Genomic DNA, 15907 nt, shown 5'->3' with positions numbered 1-15907 from the left:
GCTAGTTTTCTAAAATATCGAATATGTTAAAAACTTGTGTAAGAAATATACAAAATAAAAAGGTTTTGGGCTTTTTCATAGTTAGTAAATAGTTCTGCGGATCCGCTTAAGCTGCAGTCAGAAATCTAACTAATTTGCGCCAAAAGAAAAGCATAAGTCCTTGTTAATAGTAAGGAAATATTTTTAAATACCATCATTTATAGTTTAAGATAACAAATTCATATATTCCTGAATTATTGTGGCCACACGCACGGACTGAGCCCCTTGCCCCTTGACAGACCGTCATGGTTTTATTTGAGAATGCAGAAAATTGTGTTACGAAAGTAATGTGCCCTTTCATAAATTTCTGTAAAGGTAGGGTATAAAAGCTTGTTAACATTTGAACAATTTAATTAGAATCAGCACCCGTTGTCCTCCAATCCGCCCCACACTTTCGGAGTGGAAAATGATTTGAACAAATTATCATGTGCCGCCAAAAAGCGCGACAAATTTAAATTTTCGTTGTGATTTATGCGCTCAGTGTGTGTGACAATATACAACAGTAGTTGGTAGTTAGTTTTTGTTTACATAATTTACACAATTCACAATTACAAGCTAAAAACACTTAAGATGGGGTTCGGTTCTTATGCAATTCCCCCCCAAGAAATGTTTCACAATTGCAGCAAATGCATCACAATATACAGAAAAACAGTCTCGAGCAGCACAAACCACCAGCGGAGTTGCAATCGCTGGGCCGTGATGCTCTGCATGAGGCGTATTTGTGGGCCATTTGGATTTTGGAGCATTGTGTATGGCTCCAACTGATTGACAGCATTCGTTCTATCCATGGCCACATAGATTTCAAAGGGATAGCATTGACATGGCGCTGGGATCAGCAAGTGGGTTCCGGAAGAGGTCAACTGTACGCCAAGTAGCAGCAGCCATAATGTCAGTCTAGTAGCCCTGAACAGCTGCATCTGGACTGGGAAGATGATGTGGAATTGAAAGTTCCAGATGACCGCTTCGAATGTATAAATTTTGTTAGTCTAAAAACACAAAGCTCGTTTGATTTTGTTAGTCCAGAAAGGCGTTCAAATATATTGAAGTGGCGATGATCGTAAAATAAATTATTAAGGAGCCTGCATTCAGGATAGGATGCCGCCCGCTCTTTTGTTGTATTTTTGTTATTTTTTGGGCCCTTTTGTGTGCTCGCTGGTCGGCATGAATGATATGATTTATATTGTCTTTCACAACGGCGCCACAGTCGGCGTCAGCATCGGCGTCTTTAAAGTCTGTGTCTGCCGTTGCTGCCGCCGTCCATGTTGCTGCCATTGATGATGATGAGAGGCGGCTGCGCTTTTAATTTCTGCTGCCACTTTTTCAGAATTCTGTCTTTGTATACCTGTCAATATACATGTATGCGAACAACACCCATAAAGTCCACTCCTCGACTGACTTTCACACTTGCCGGGCCCAGGATATGCACTAATTTTAATTGTCAACGCATTGTTTTAAATCCACAAACATACTCGTAGACTATTACTCTCTTTTCACCCTTGGATGGGCGCTGCGCAACGAATGCAAATTTCGCATGTAAGACTTTCATCAAAATGAACATTGCAAAAAAGGTTTAAAATGTCTACCAGACGGCACTGCACTAATTATATTATGGCATCGCACACACCTCGGCGGGTCAGGGGACTTGCATACCTACTACACTATATATAGTAGATCGGCCCCGACAGTGGACAACCTGCTGGGCAGCGTTTTGTTAATGAGCCGGCATTGCTTTGCTCTAATTTAGAGGGTCGCAACTAGAACAATGCACTTGACACTGCAGGCGCTGTCGGGATTAGCCCTTTTCGAAACTGACAGACAGACAATGAGCCTAGCGCCGGGATTAGTTATAGTGCTCTGTAAGGTTGATAGCTTGAAAGGGATTTTATGTAGAAACCGCAAAAGTTATTTTTGTCTCTTGTTATTGAAATCACTTTGAACATAATATAATATAAAAAAAAAAAAAAAAAAAAACTTCCAGTCATCATTCATTTCTTAATTGTCCTTTATTGTTAATCGCGTTTGTAAAATTGTATGTAGTTGTAGTTATAGTTATGTATATAGAAACTATCAAGAAAGAAAATGTATGTATGTATTTCTAACAGACTAAATATAACTACAAACAAATATTATTATTATTTAAAAACAAAAAGATAATTCTATATATACTGCCTAAACAATTAGATATTTATTTATATTGTATAGGTAATTAAATAAATAGGAATTCTTATTTTTTGATATACTACCTAAAAGTACGGCCATCTATATTTTTCGATTATTTTTATGAATGCTACTATTTTGTAGGAAATGAAAACAAAAAGCACATTTGCAATAGTAGTTTTCTGCTTCATGTAATTTTTGTATTGAAGAACATTTGCAGATCTCCACATGCCCTCAGTTAATTAATTTCATGAAGGACTAGTTTTTCGGCATTCAGTTAATCCTAACTAGCACAGAAGCCGACAGATTGTGCATGAACAGGGTTAACTGGGTTAGGCACATCAATCTCGTATGTGTGACCCAGAAGAGTACGTATGCAAATTATTCACAGCCCACAATGAGCAACCAACTAACGGAAAGATGCCGCAACAGCAGCTTCAACTACAAAGAACACTAAGCTTCAATTGTCGGCCTAGGTTTATAAATGAAGCAGCAGCACCAGTGACGGCAGAGACAGCAACGCCCCATGCTGCAATGCGCCCGCAGCCAAAAGTTGCATCTATCAAGAAGCGACGGGCGCGCCAGAGATTTCAGGCAACTGCCGTGGCCATGTTTTGTATTATAAAGTGCATTGCGGCTACCAGTTAAATGTATGTTGCAGGCTGAGAGAGGCCGCCAGGCAGTCAGCCAGCGAGCGGTAGGTGTGTAAACTATGTTGTTGCTGCTGTGAAAATGTTGCAGCAGCATCAGCAGCAGCAGCAGCAACGGCTAAGGCAACAGCAACCATGGCCATCAACTGTCGAATCGCCACGGGGTAGGACCTTTTTTTCGACTAACAAAGTGGGCGCGGGCGCGGTAAAGCTGCACCTGATGCAGCAACAGTCCACAAAGCAGCAGCAGCAGCAACGGCAGCAACAGTCCAGAACAGCAACAGCATCAGCAAGAAAAGCGACGTCAGCAGTAGAACAGCTTCTGTGCAACATGGCAACCTTGCTCCCTAACTGGCTTTCTTCTCATTCACTCGCGTTGCGCGTTGTTCTTCGGGTTTTGGAAACATGTTGCCAAGCTATAATTACCGCATCCATGTCGCTGGCAGTTGCTACTTCATAAATTAGCATGCTGCTGCTGCAGCCTTTGTTGCTGTTGTAATGTGCCCCATTTGCACTGCAGTTGCTGCTCGAATCTGGCCTAGGTAGACTAGCTGCAACGCTTTGTCATTCCTATAAACAGAGAGTGGAACAATGCAAGTTTTCGCGCTTGGCCAAACGTTTTCCATGGAAACAGAAAAGTCGACCAGCCCCAAAACACAAATCACATGCCAGGCCAGGCCAGGCCAGGACGGGCCGGCCCGGGCCGGGCACATCGTTAATGCGCCATTAGGCTTCCGTGTGCTAGCCAGTCAGCCATGCAGCCAGTCAGAGCTCCACTCCAGCTACTGCGGAACATCTTGCCAGGCTCCTCGCCTGCGGCCATCCACATCCTCGAACCCATACCCATGCCGTTCATCTCATGGTCAGCGTCCGTACGTTTTCCTTGAATTCTGGCAAACTTGCGGGTAGGTGTTCACTTCTTTGCGTGCTTTTGCTTGTAGCGGTTCTGTAAAAACATAACGAAAATAAATACTAAAGCAAGAAGAATATCCACACCTCTGTCGAAGTCCAGATGCTCTTTCTGATTCTTCATTCATACTCGTATGTTTTCAATTTATTTTTGTTTCTTTTTTTTTAATTGATGATTGTAAAAAGAATGTACTAATTATTTTTAGGGATTATTGGCTCAGCAAAGTTTGAGAAATATAGTTAATTCAAGCGACATCAGTTCTGTTCTTTTTTTTTATTTATTTATTAATGTCAACAAACATATCACTGTGGATATAGGAGAAAAAATTATAAAAAGCATCTTAAAAGCTAGAAATACCTAAGAAGGAGAAATCTATTCAAATTGCAATAATATCTAATTAAGGCCTCCGACTTGGTGGGGGAATATTATTTGCCTTTCGGCTTAGATCAACAAACAAATCATTACCTAACTCTGAAAATATTTAAAAAATCAATTTTATTCTTAAACTGGGAGTATTAAAAGTATGTACATATTATTCAAATATTTAAATATTCCGAATAAGAAATAATATTAAATATTAATTAATGAAATTTTTCTTCTCAAAGATGATTCCTTTTTTGTGTTTTAAACATTGTGGTCTGCCTGTGGTAAGAGTACATATAAAAACGAAAATCGTGCAACGCCTTCGTTCTGCATAATGTTGCCATGGACTTGTGGCATTGCCGCTTGTTAGCCCGCCTCGGCAAAAAAAAAAAAAAAGAATGTTTTACTCGCGCTGACCCACAAACAATTTGTTTTTGCATTTCGCTAGCGGGGGTTACACCACGCAGGCTATGATAGCCGCCACCCGAAGACATGGACTCTACAGCATTTCGGTGCCGGACTACTCAGCATCATCATCGAAGTCTGGCTTCCGACGAGAATGGCGACGACGTTGCGTGTCTCAAGGTTTTTGTCCATATCGGTTAACATTTCGTCGATTTGTGAATTTCAGGAAATCAATCTTGCTGGCAGTGGGCAAAACGCAAGGCTGAACCACAGATATACTTACGTTTTGTGGCATTTTTTGTTTATTGTTTTTTATGGACTAGACACTTGTCGACGTCAGGCAACTTAACAGAATAGCCAGAACCTCAAACGATGAGATGATTCTTTATGATCAGAACCATGACAGCCCGCAAGATACCTGCAAACACTGAAATCATGTCGTGACGTTTGTCATTACAAATTGCCTTAAGTTAAATATTAGTGTATGAATGAATTGTTTTGATTTTGATTTGTTGCAGAATTGTAGTTTCTATTGCCCTAATTTTTATTTCTGAAATATTCTTAAATCAAATGCTTTCCTGAAATGGTCATATTCCCCATTGCATTATATGTATGCCAATCTGCCAAATGGCGTGCCCTCCCACTGGTTATTTCAAATTGTGGTAGACAGATTCTAATCTTTGAAAGGATATCATATCATTAGAAATAAGTTACAGTATTATTGAAGGGGACACAATTAAATTTGCAAAAGTTAATACCAATCTTTGTTACACAGATACATTTATTCTACTTCTTATACTTTTAACATGAAATCATCTCGAACTCCTGATAAAAAATTTTGGGGAGTATGACACTCCTTTTATATACTTTTTTACCCGTTGGATATTTTAAAACTATTACAACAACTAGCAAATTTTTATTGCCTTTTTCTTCGAAATTTTGTATTTTATCGATAAATATAGTACATAAATGACTTAGTATAATAATCTAATAGTTTTAACTCAAAAGACAAGAAAGCTTCAAAAATAATGTACAAAAATATCTCCGAAACTTTGGGAGAATTTCATTTGTAAACCGCCAAATTCACAGCCAAATGTGGTCTTACACGTTATTAGACTTAAAAGTAGTAGAACAGTAAAAAGCTTAATTCTAAAAGCTAATTAGATAACTGGAGAAGCCAGAAGGAAGAAAGAATAATCTTCAAATTTGATTGCTATTCCGGAACACTATGCTCCGACTCACAGCCGTAAGTGGTCAGTTATTTTCCGGGATCTGGTTATAAAGAACAATTTTAATAAAATAGAGAGAGAGAAAGAGAGAGAGAGCTCTGGCGAAAATAAGCTGCAAAGATTATTATAATTTGACTTTATTGATGAGAATACTTGAATACTTAATAGAACTGGCATATTCAATTTATCAGCAAATAAAATTATTAACAGTAATTAATTATTAGAATTATTATCAATAATTCAAAATGCAGCTGCCTTTGGTTTTATATAAAGTTATACAGTTATGACTATAACTATTTCGAATATATTTCAATTTAGAAAATGTTGTAGGCCTGACTCGATCAGTGTGGTTGCACGCTGCTTAGCCCCCCTATTTACCGCACCTTTGCATAATTGAAAGACAATATGCTAAAAAAATTTTCTATGAATGGTTGCTGATTAGCAGTTAGCGTTGAACTTGAAAAACGAAAACTTTAACTGGACTGTCAAATGTTGGGGCAGCAAAGCCTTGAAACACAAGCAGCTCTAGCTGATGGCGCATGCAACAGTTAAAAGCCGACTTCTACTTGAGGGCCAGCACTCGTCATTAGCCAACAACTGGCAACAAGCAACTGGCCCTGGGTTTCATACACGTATTCAGTGGCAAAGTGGCAGACAGCAAGCGGCTCATGCCGTTGTGTATTTCTTTGACCAAATATGTCCGCAGGCCAGGCTTCTTCCGTGGCCGGTTAACACCCAGTGCCAGTGCCAGTGCCAGGGCAGCTTCAGCCGCCCAAAATGAATGAGATCGAGCAATGCAGACAGCTTGCCAGGCTGCCGTTGCCGCTGATGATGTGTATAGTATGTGGATGGGATGGCATGGGATGGGATAAGTTGTAGCTGAGGTACGGGACGCGGCTGCTTACCATTGCTGCGAGGCAGCAACTCGTAAGCGTTTTTGAAGACCTCCAGAGCAGCACGCGATTTATATACGACACCATAGCATTTCGATGTGGCCATCGTCCCCAGAAAGGAAATGGCGCAGAGACACAAACTACCAAACACGAAGGTTGCCAATGCCAGTGTCTGCAGCACGAGTCGCCATCATTGTGGGTCGACGTGCAATGCCCGGGGTGTTTCCTTACGGTTCTATAAATCTCAAAACAACAGCCAGTCAGCCAGCCAACAAAAAAAAAAAAAAAGAATTTTATTTTATTAATGATTTCACTTGAATTTGTCGGACTTTTGTGCTTTGAGATCGGGTTGCTGCTGTTGCTGTAGCTGCAACTTTAGTTTCTGTTAATGCTTCAGCTCTTGTCTAAGAAACGACAATTCGGTATATGAAAAATGTATTTTTAATTGGATTACGCCAAAGTCGAATTGTAGACATCAAAACATCTCATTTAGTAGCGAGCAACACGTGCACCTCATTTGTGTAGATTTCAATGTTTGAAATGCTAATAAAAGATAGATTTATCATGCTGGCCTGGCCGACTAGCTGGCTAGCTGGCTAGCTGGCTATCTGGCTGGGTAACTGTCTGTTTGTCCGACTGGCTGGTTGACTGGCTGGCCGAGGCGCTACCATAATGATTAGAGCAAATAGTTGTGCACCTAGTGAGCCCAAAAAAGCGCTGCGTCATCCGCAGACGTTGTCTGCACTCTGCAGACAGGCGAACTGCTGATGATGAGGGTATGCCCATTCAAATGATGGAGCTAACATTTCTATGCCATGTCGAGACAAGCCAAACACTTGCGTGTGTCACTGCGCTGACGCTCAAGTGTGCGACTGGCACCTGTGCACGGAAGACTAAGAAACGGCTCAGCAAAATGTGCCAACTGAAAAACAAAAAACAGCAACAAAACAATAAAAAAAACAAAGGCCATGGCTTGATCTTATGGAACAGACTATGCGTACATACATATATACTCGTATATACGTACTGGCTGGCGACTGAAATGAAAATTAAGTCATCAAGCTGGTCGACTGGCTAGCGTCTTGTCCACTGAAGTAGGTGCTGTAAGTTCCAAAATACACACGCACCACAACAAAAACTCAGGGAGAAGAGGCAGCAGTGGATAACTCTATAAGGCTGGAGCCTGTCGCTATGTTTATCTCTGAAGCATCGACATGCGGATACCAGATACCAGATACCCCGTCACCCAGACACGGCTGCTTGATGAGATTTGAGCTCATCAGCATTTCGTATCTCGTGTTGTGTCTGTATTTGTATCTGTATCTGTATTTGTGTTTGTGCCTAGGACAAGTGTCTGTCTATTTGTACTCAGTGTCGTGGCAACATCGGATGATGATGAATGGGCTAAGTTGACATATGAGGGTTTTAATCGTCATAGAAAACCTACGCATGCGATGCGAGCATTAAAATACAAAATGAAATAAACAGAACGGACTTTTGTTTTCTTATAAATACATACACATATGGGTATCAGCTGTGTGCTTGATTAGTGCAGTGGAGGTCGGGAGGGGTTCTGCTTTTGAAATTAAACATTATATATTTCAAAACTAATCGTGCATTAACTATAAACGAAATTTCAAAGCAAAAGTGATAGTTTAGTCTAAAACACAGGGGCAGTTGACAAGTGCAGCTTTTGATTATGCTTTTATTTTGTTTCAAACAATAAGTAGTACGCATATCAAATAAATAAAATAATTGAAAAGCTTTTTAGTTCGCTAAGGCATCTGTCTTTGAAGCAGCATTTCCTTCAGTTAAACTCAAGCTCCTAATTGCTAAGATTTATTTGACACCCTCGTTATTCAATGGTACTGAAAACTTCGCGAACTGTGATGTAGAATAAAATCAAAGTAGCCTTTAATAGTATAGCACGATTGATTTTTGACATTCAAAGAAGATAATCTATAGCATAATGGTGTACGCTAACAAGATATACAAATTGGCCCTCAACTCCTGGAAAAAACTGAGAGCTTTTATTTTCTTGCATAGAATTATAACACGCAAAGAATTAAATTATTTGTACGAAAGATTCAGTTTTTCCACATCAAGAACAACAATTAATTTAGTCTGCTGTAGATATAAATAAGCAAGCTCGGAAAGGCATTTCTTCATATTCGCTGTTCGAACGAATCACTTCAGACTTAAAACTCTAGGACACTTCTAATAGCACATCTAAATAGTCTAAATTATATATACAAGTATAACTATAGATATCACATACTTATATTAGTAGCACGCACAAACAAATAAAATTAATAATGGTAATGTTCAACGTCAAATAGAACTTAATCAAATTTGTAACTAAATTAAATTCGAAACAAATATGTAATGACTAGCGTAATAACTTAAAATTAATCTGAAACGTATAACGCTAGGATAAGTTAGTCAATAAATAAATAAATAATAATACTGCCGTGGACGTCGTTTGTTTGAGTAAAGAGCGTTTTGAACTGTAACAGCATTTTCTCTTGTTAGTCTTATATTTAGTAAAATGTTTATGGAGCATACGCGACAGTATTGGTTTTTAGAAAAATAACAACAACAAAATCGAAGCCAAACAGGCGGTATCCTTTCAAATGCGTTGCACCACACTTGACTTTGCAACGCGTCATGCCACATCAAATGGGCAGTGCGCGCCTCATCAAAAGGATAAAACGGCTTTCAACAAGTCTGCTCTGCCTTTGTTAGCAACACTCAATAACGAAATTTTTCAAGCGCCGAATTCGAACAAAGCCTTTGTGATTGCCCGAAAAGAAAACAACAACAGCATCGAATCGAGTCGAATCGAATCGAAAACTCAGCACTGCAAGGGGAGCAACAAAAAAAATATATAAAAATAATAATAATAAGAAGAAGAAGAAGAAAAAAGAGAAAAGCACGGCAGCAAATGTCAGTCAGTCAGCATTGATTATGATCATCAAATTATTGAGCGCCTATGAGCAGGCTCTGCACTGGCAATGGGCACACAACGCCCCCTTCCGCAACAAATGTTGCCAGGCTGCTGCCGTTGTTGCTGCTGCTGTTGCTGTTGTTGTTGTTGCTGCTGCTGGTGCTGCTGCTGATGAAGACAAGAAAATAAAACTGCTGACACAATCGATGCAATTAAATCGTATGACGTAGCGGCAATGGCAATGCAATCGAAATCAATCGAAGGCAGTCCCAGTGCGGCAATGGACAAGCAGCTCGCTACTTTCGAGAGCAGCGACGATCTCGACAGCGATAAACGATTTTGGAACCAACGGCCAACGGCCAACGACCAACGACCAACGAGCGCCGCCGCATCCGCCGCCACTGACATCTTTACAAGTTTAACAGGTGAGAAAATGGGCTCAACACGTTGGGAACATGCTGATCATGCCCAGCAACACACACTCAAACATATACGACTTGGTGTGTGTGTGTGAGTGTGTGTGCCCATCATTTATTCATTCATGAGTCCTGCATCGCGCCTCTGAGTTGCCTTGTCTAATTCAATTGTCGTCGCCGTCGTCGCCGTCGTCATCGTCAATGTGGCTGCTCTTTGGCTATGACTCGGTACAAATCTGTTTACAATATAGCTTCGGCTCTCACCCCCCCCCGATCTGATCAACCAATGAGCAACTCTTGCCATCGCGGCCATTTATTTCAACAACACAGCACATATGTAAGAGCAATGGACAATGGATGATGGGCGACGAACGGGCGGCCTGTAGTTTTTGGTAGATAATTCCACCAATAAATTGAGTTCAACTTCCGTTTTGATTGCGTGTTTGAGATAAAACCGATTTCGGTTTGGTTTTTCAGTCCACCCGATACCATCAGTGAACAATTTTGGTGTGCACACCAACTGATAGTATGGGTTCAAAGTATTTTCGAAGAGTGTGACTATTCATCTGTAACCTTAGAACCTATACGCATTGGGCACATCAACATTCATCCATCCATCTATCATCCAGCCATACTATACACAGACATACAGAATACAGTTTCAAACTTAACTTGTGTGACAGGAGAAATAATTTAAATAATTGTGGGCACATTATCATTAATGATTTCCAAGTTACGCAACGAATCTGTCGCCTTCATTTTGTCGCAAACTGCAAAAACTAATAGAATACTATTTATTATGTATACTTTATTTTTCACATCATAAATTTAAAATAGACTTAAATATAGTAAGTAAAGAGATATTCATAATGAAAGAAACCAATATTTTATTATTTTATTTTATATTATTCAATTTAGTTTATTTCATATTTATAATATACATTTTCTTTATTTTATTATTATTATTTTTTTTTTGTTAACGGAACAACAAGAAAGCGAGTAGTTCAACAATATCCTTTTATTTAGGATTATCTATGCATTTTAATTTTGATTTAAACTTTTTAATCCAAGACGAAACCTTATACTATCGTTTTGGGCTAAAAAAAATTACCTAAAAAATATTTTCAGGCAAAATTACAGCTTGAGTTTTATTTTTGATCAAGAAAATAAAACTTAAAGATTTATCATTATTTTATGAGTTGAAGTTTTATTTTTTTGCCCAAAAGTAATGATTATTTGTAAAGTTGTAAAGTAAAACTCAAAATTAATCATTATATTGTCAGCGAATAAATAAAATTAAAAAATAATCATTATTTTTTAGTTTTTTTAATTACTTATAACAGTCTCTGTTTTTTATAGTAAAGTCATATAAATGATCAGCACGCCTTTTTACTGCCGGTCCGTTCACCTGTCTGTCTGTTTCGTAGTTCTAAAGCTATTGGTCTGAAATGTTGCACTGTTCAGAGGCAGAAACCATTATTTTTGTAAAAAAGATAATGGAACCATGTTGCATATTGAGGAGATTATTGCACCTGACGTCGAGACGTCCCATCTGAGAATCAGATTTTAAAAAACTGGCTATACAAGGGGCTTCAAGTTTGTTACCTCTTTTAGGATTATAGTTTTGAATTCTATGTTTAAGTGAGCTTAAATAATAAATGGCTGATCGCATTTCATCAAATCAAATAAATAAATGGCTTAGACTTTTTTAAACGGATTACAGGCAGATGTCTCAATGGAATTTCATTAAAAGTTAATAAATTTAAAAATACATAACCGAGTTGAATTCCAGAAATTGGATAAACTGGATCAGTGTTCCTATATTAGACGTTCGTAACCATTGCTACCATTTTCTGTCCGTAAGAAGCAAGATGTAGAAACCTTATGCTTATGGAATAAATGACAAAGTTGGCGCAAAGTGAATCATAATGAACTTAATACACGTTTGTAATAAAATTCAATATATTTTGTAATTCACTAAGAACCTAAGGGCTGAGAATAATAATGAAAAAAAAAAAACAACAGCACCGCCATACAAAGTTTCCACGCCAGCAAGGCTAGCTAGCGGCAAATTGGCGGCAATTTATTAATTCAAAACAAAAATGGCCAGCAAAAAAGTAGAAAACTGCACAAAAACCGAAACAAAAAACGCAATCCTATTTGTCAATTTATTTGCGCAAGTATGCGTGCAGTTAAAAAACTGAAACAACAACAACAACATGGGCTACTACAATATGTCAATTGCTTAAGCAAATTGCGCATAATTGACATTTTTCCAATTGCTCGCTGGCATTGTTGGATCGCTGTCTCGCTGTCTCGCTGCCTCCCGCCTATGACCGTCACGCCCGGCCTATAAAACTGTCCGCGCCAATGATTTAATTTCCCAAATATTTTCGAACATAAATCTGTGCAATGGCCTTTACCTCGAACCGCTGCGAAGAGTGTCAACAGCGGCAACAACAACAACAGCGTTGTAGGTGGGCCTCAAAGAAAATTCACCGCCAGAGTCCCACACAACAGATTGCATGAAAATGAAATCGAAGCGGCACATTTTTATGGTTTGTTTTGCGGTCAAGCGACCTCTGCTCATTAGCCTTCGCCTATACTCGTATCTTGGATAAGTCTGGATGGCCACACCTACACGGACTCAGTGTTCCTTCCCTCACACAATGTGTCAAAGGCGCATTGTGTGGCTCGAACAATTATGGCCCTTTTGTTGCTCAATCTGCCGCCACACTTGTGTGCGCGCTTTTGTCCTCCCATTGTGTGTCCTTCGCCAGTGTTTCATAATTTCCGCTTAAACGGATTTCACAGTTCCAAGCATTATGACTTATGTTGTGGGTCACAGCTAATGCCTAGCCTAGTGCTAGTGATAGTGCGAGTGGCGTATGACAAGCTGCGGCCCATAGATAATCCCATTGGCATTACAATCAGACTCTTTTGTATCTTTTGTGTACACCTGTGTGTGTGTGAGAAGATCATGCATACGATTTTGAACAGATCTTATGTCATGTCTATTTCACTTTGCCATTACTCTGATGAGCAACACGCAAGCCAAGACGAGAACCTAAAGCTGCCAAAGTCAAGTCAAAAACTGCGTATTATTATAAAATCTTGCCACACACAAGCACTCGCATGACAACAAAATGTCGCCACGCCATTATGGCGTCTAGTGTATGATACGAGCGCCTGAAAAGGGTTTTTTGAAACGGAAACGCAAACATGTGGGTATACAACATACTCGTATACTATGTATGTATATAAAAATGGCTTTGATACACTTTTAGCCCAGCCTCTCCCTCAATTCACTTTCCGCGCTTAGTTGCTGTACCTGGCGTACACTTCAATTAAAAGGGGTGTAAGTTTAAAAGGTCACACTCTGTTGATAATATGTTTGGACACTCTTAAAGACCATCTTTTTCATTTTCTGTTAATTTTTAAAAGCCTTATTTGCAGTAGGACTTTCGTTTAGGAATTGGCAATCTTTTACAATTTCACAAATCACGTACGAATTCAAGAGACCTACGAGACCTACCCCTCTGGGAGTGAATTGTTTAACTTATAGTATATATTAATTGAGATCTAATGTGTAACTAAAATTTATCTTATTTGAGTTCTGTAAGCTTAAGATAATAATAATCGTGACTATCCATTTCATAAAATACCGATAATTTCTTAGCATCCTTACAGTTTCATAGCTTTAGTACCCCTTCCGTACCCAACACAACTTGTATTTATCGGTTTTGCAGGCATAATTGCATATTATATACTATACTTGATTATTTTTAGTTGTTCTTATTGGTTCGCTGTAAACTGAATTCATTATTTTCTCATTGAAACAACAATAAATATGTAAGGAAAATTGAAGAAATCCACTATACTATACTTGATTATTTTTAGTTGTTCTTATTGGTCCGCTGTAAACTGAATTCATTATTTTCTTATTGAAACAACAATAAATATGTAAGGAAAATTGAAGAAATCCATTAATGGAGCAATTTGTAGGAAAAAACAAAATTCTTGAAAAACATTACAAAAATCGAAGAAGAAAACTTTCAACCGTCACGCAAATTCACAGATTCAGCCACGGGACTATTTAGATTTATGCTTCAAAATTTGATAAAAATCGTTTGAGCGGCTTCGGAGTCTATAGGGAACATACATACAAACATATAGTACTTCCATTGTTATATATAAGTATAAGTAGATATAGCTGAGCTTCCTATTTGCAGCGTATCTTTTCCATTTCTTTTCGGATATACATAATAGGTTATTTCATGATCAATTCCATTTCCATTATCCCCATTTTTCTGCGAGTGTGGTTGCCTGCGCCCAAAATCTTCTCATGATGCGCCTCTGGACATTGTTACTACCGCTGATGCTTCCTATAGCATGTTGCGTGGCGGCAAAAGTGGCCCCTATCATTATAGCTGTCGTCTTAACTGAAATTGGGCAGCGTGTTGCGGATGCGCTTCCACACATACAGACGCAGACACGCACACACATACACAGAAAGATAGATACTCACGCTCGCTCACGCAGATTTCTACCGCCTAGGTCAGCAGCCAAAGTCATGCTTTTGTTTTGTATCACTTTTTTTTTTTGGTAAGGGGTGACGGGGGCCAGAAACACTAAGAAAAAATTGTTTGGTTTTGGGTAAAAATTGATTTACGACTTCCGTTGGTAATGAAAATTCACTTCAACATCAGTGCGGCTCGACTTTTTGAGCTACTTTATCTTGCGGTTTTATACCACGCAGTAATAGTAGTGGTAGTAGTAGTATAGAGTGCCCATTTTTATAGACTCATTTAAAGCGATTATTTAGCAATTTTTAACGTTTGGCCATACGAAAATTTATTATGACAATGTGCCAGGTAGGGCTTGAAGTGGCGACTGCAGATTGAGGCGCAAGCGAAAAGCTTGGTTAGTGGCGAAATTTATGGCCCAGAAAGTGAATCATTTAAGTTAATGACTTTCAAACGTGTTTCATAAAGAAAACAGAGAGCTGAACGGCAACGGCTGATTGACTTGGCTTGACTTCGCCGACTGGCTCACTTGATGGTTAGTTGTCTGACGCACTGGCCAAGACAAGTAGCAGAGTGATTGATAATGCGCTGATTGAATTATGAGCGCAGTGTAATTTGGCAGCGAGCCTGTGTATTGGCTGAGCCCATTTGCTTGCTAGGCGTATGAAAGCACGTACGGTACGAGTACTAGTTCTAGTAAATAGAAATTTATTGCAGGCGCATATTTTATACATTATAAGTGTTAAATAATTTAAAATAAAAGCACTCATGTGCCAGGATTTTTCCTTCTCTTTCTAATTCAAGCAAAACTCCAAAAGTTCGACTAAGATTTGTACATTTGTTTTACTGACCGTTGGATCTTGCGCTCTATACGAAAATGGAAAGGGTGTACTAGGGTTGTACAAAAATCCAGTTTCTTTCAAATGAATTTACAAGCTTGACTAAAAGACTGTTGTAAAAATCTACCTCATAAGAGTCTAGTACAACCTATGGTTTAAAAAAATATATAAATAATAATAATAATAAAGAATATTTATTTGTTGCACCAAATGTTCCGATATTGATGAGACTTTAAATTTAGAAAGAAATTTTTAAGAACTTATACCTGACTTGTTAAAGATGTCTTTAAAGAGAATGTTCCATAAAGTATTTTATTTTATTTTAATTAAGCTATAAGTATGTACTTAGTTTGTTAACAAATTTGGTTTAGTGTCCTTAAAAGTGTCCGCAAAAGTGTCCGCAAAAGTGTCCGCAAAAGTGTCCTTAAAAGTTTTTCGATGAATAGGTAGATAGACAAAGCGATGTCTGATGGACAGGCCTTTATACAAGTATATATGGTATATTCGTTCGCAGATGGTATACTGATCATATA

General features: G+C 38.6%; 1 protein-coding gene across 1 annotated transcript; it reads right to left on the bottom strand.

Annotated features, from left to right (window-relative positions):
* Positions 1-489: 489 nt before the first annotated feature.
* On the bottom strand, positions 490-991 carry LOC115634407. Its single transcript, XM_030532103.1, has one exon. The coding sequence runs from the start codon at positions 954-956 to the stop codon at positions 651-653; it is 306 nt and encodes a 101-aa protein (XP_030387963.1). The 5' UTR covers positions 957-991; the 3' UTR covers positions 490-650.
* Between the last annotated feature and the right edge of the window lie 14916 nt (positions 992-15907).

Source organism: Scaptodrosophila lebanonensis, unplaced genomic scaffold, assembly GCF_003285725.1.
Source record: "Scaptodrosophila lebanonensis strain 11010-0011.00,11010-0021.00 unplaced genomic scaffold, SlebRS2 tig00000001-arrow-pilon, whole genome shotgun sequence".
Classification (NCBI taxonomy): Eukaryota; Metazoa; Arthropoda; class Insecta; order Diptera; family Drosophilidae; genus Scaptodrosophila; species Scaptodrosophila lebanonensis.
Note: the sequence above shows the minus strand (reverse complement) of the source record. Positions and strands in the feature narration are given on the sequence as shown.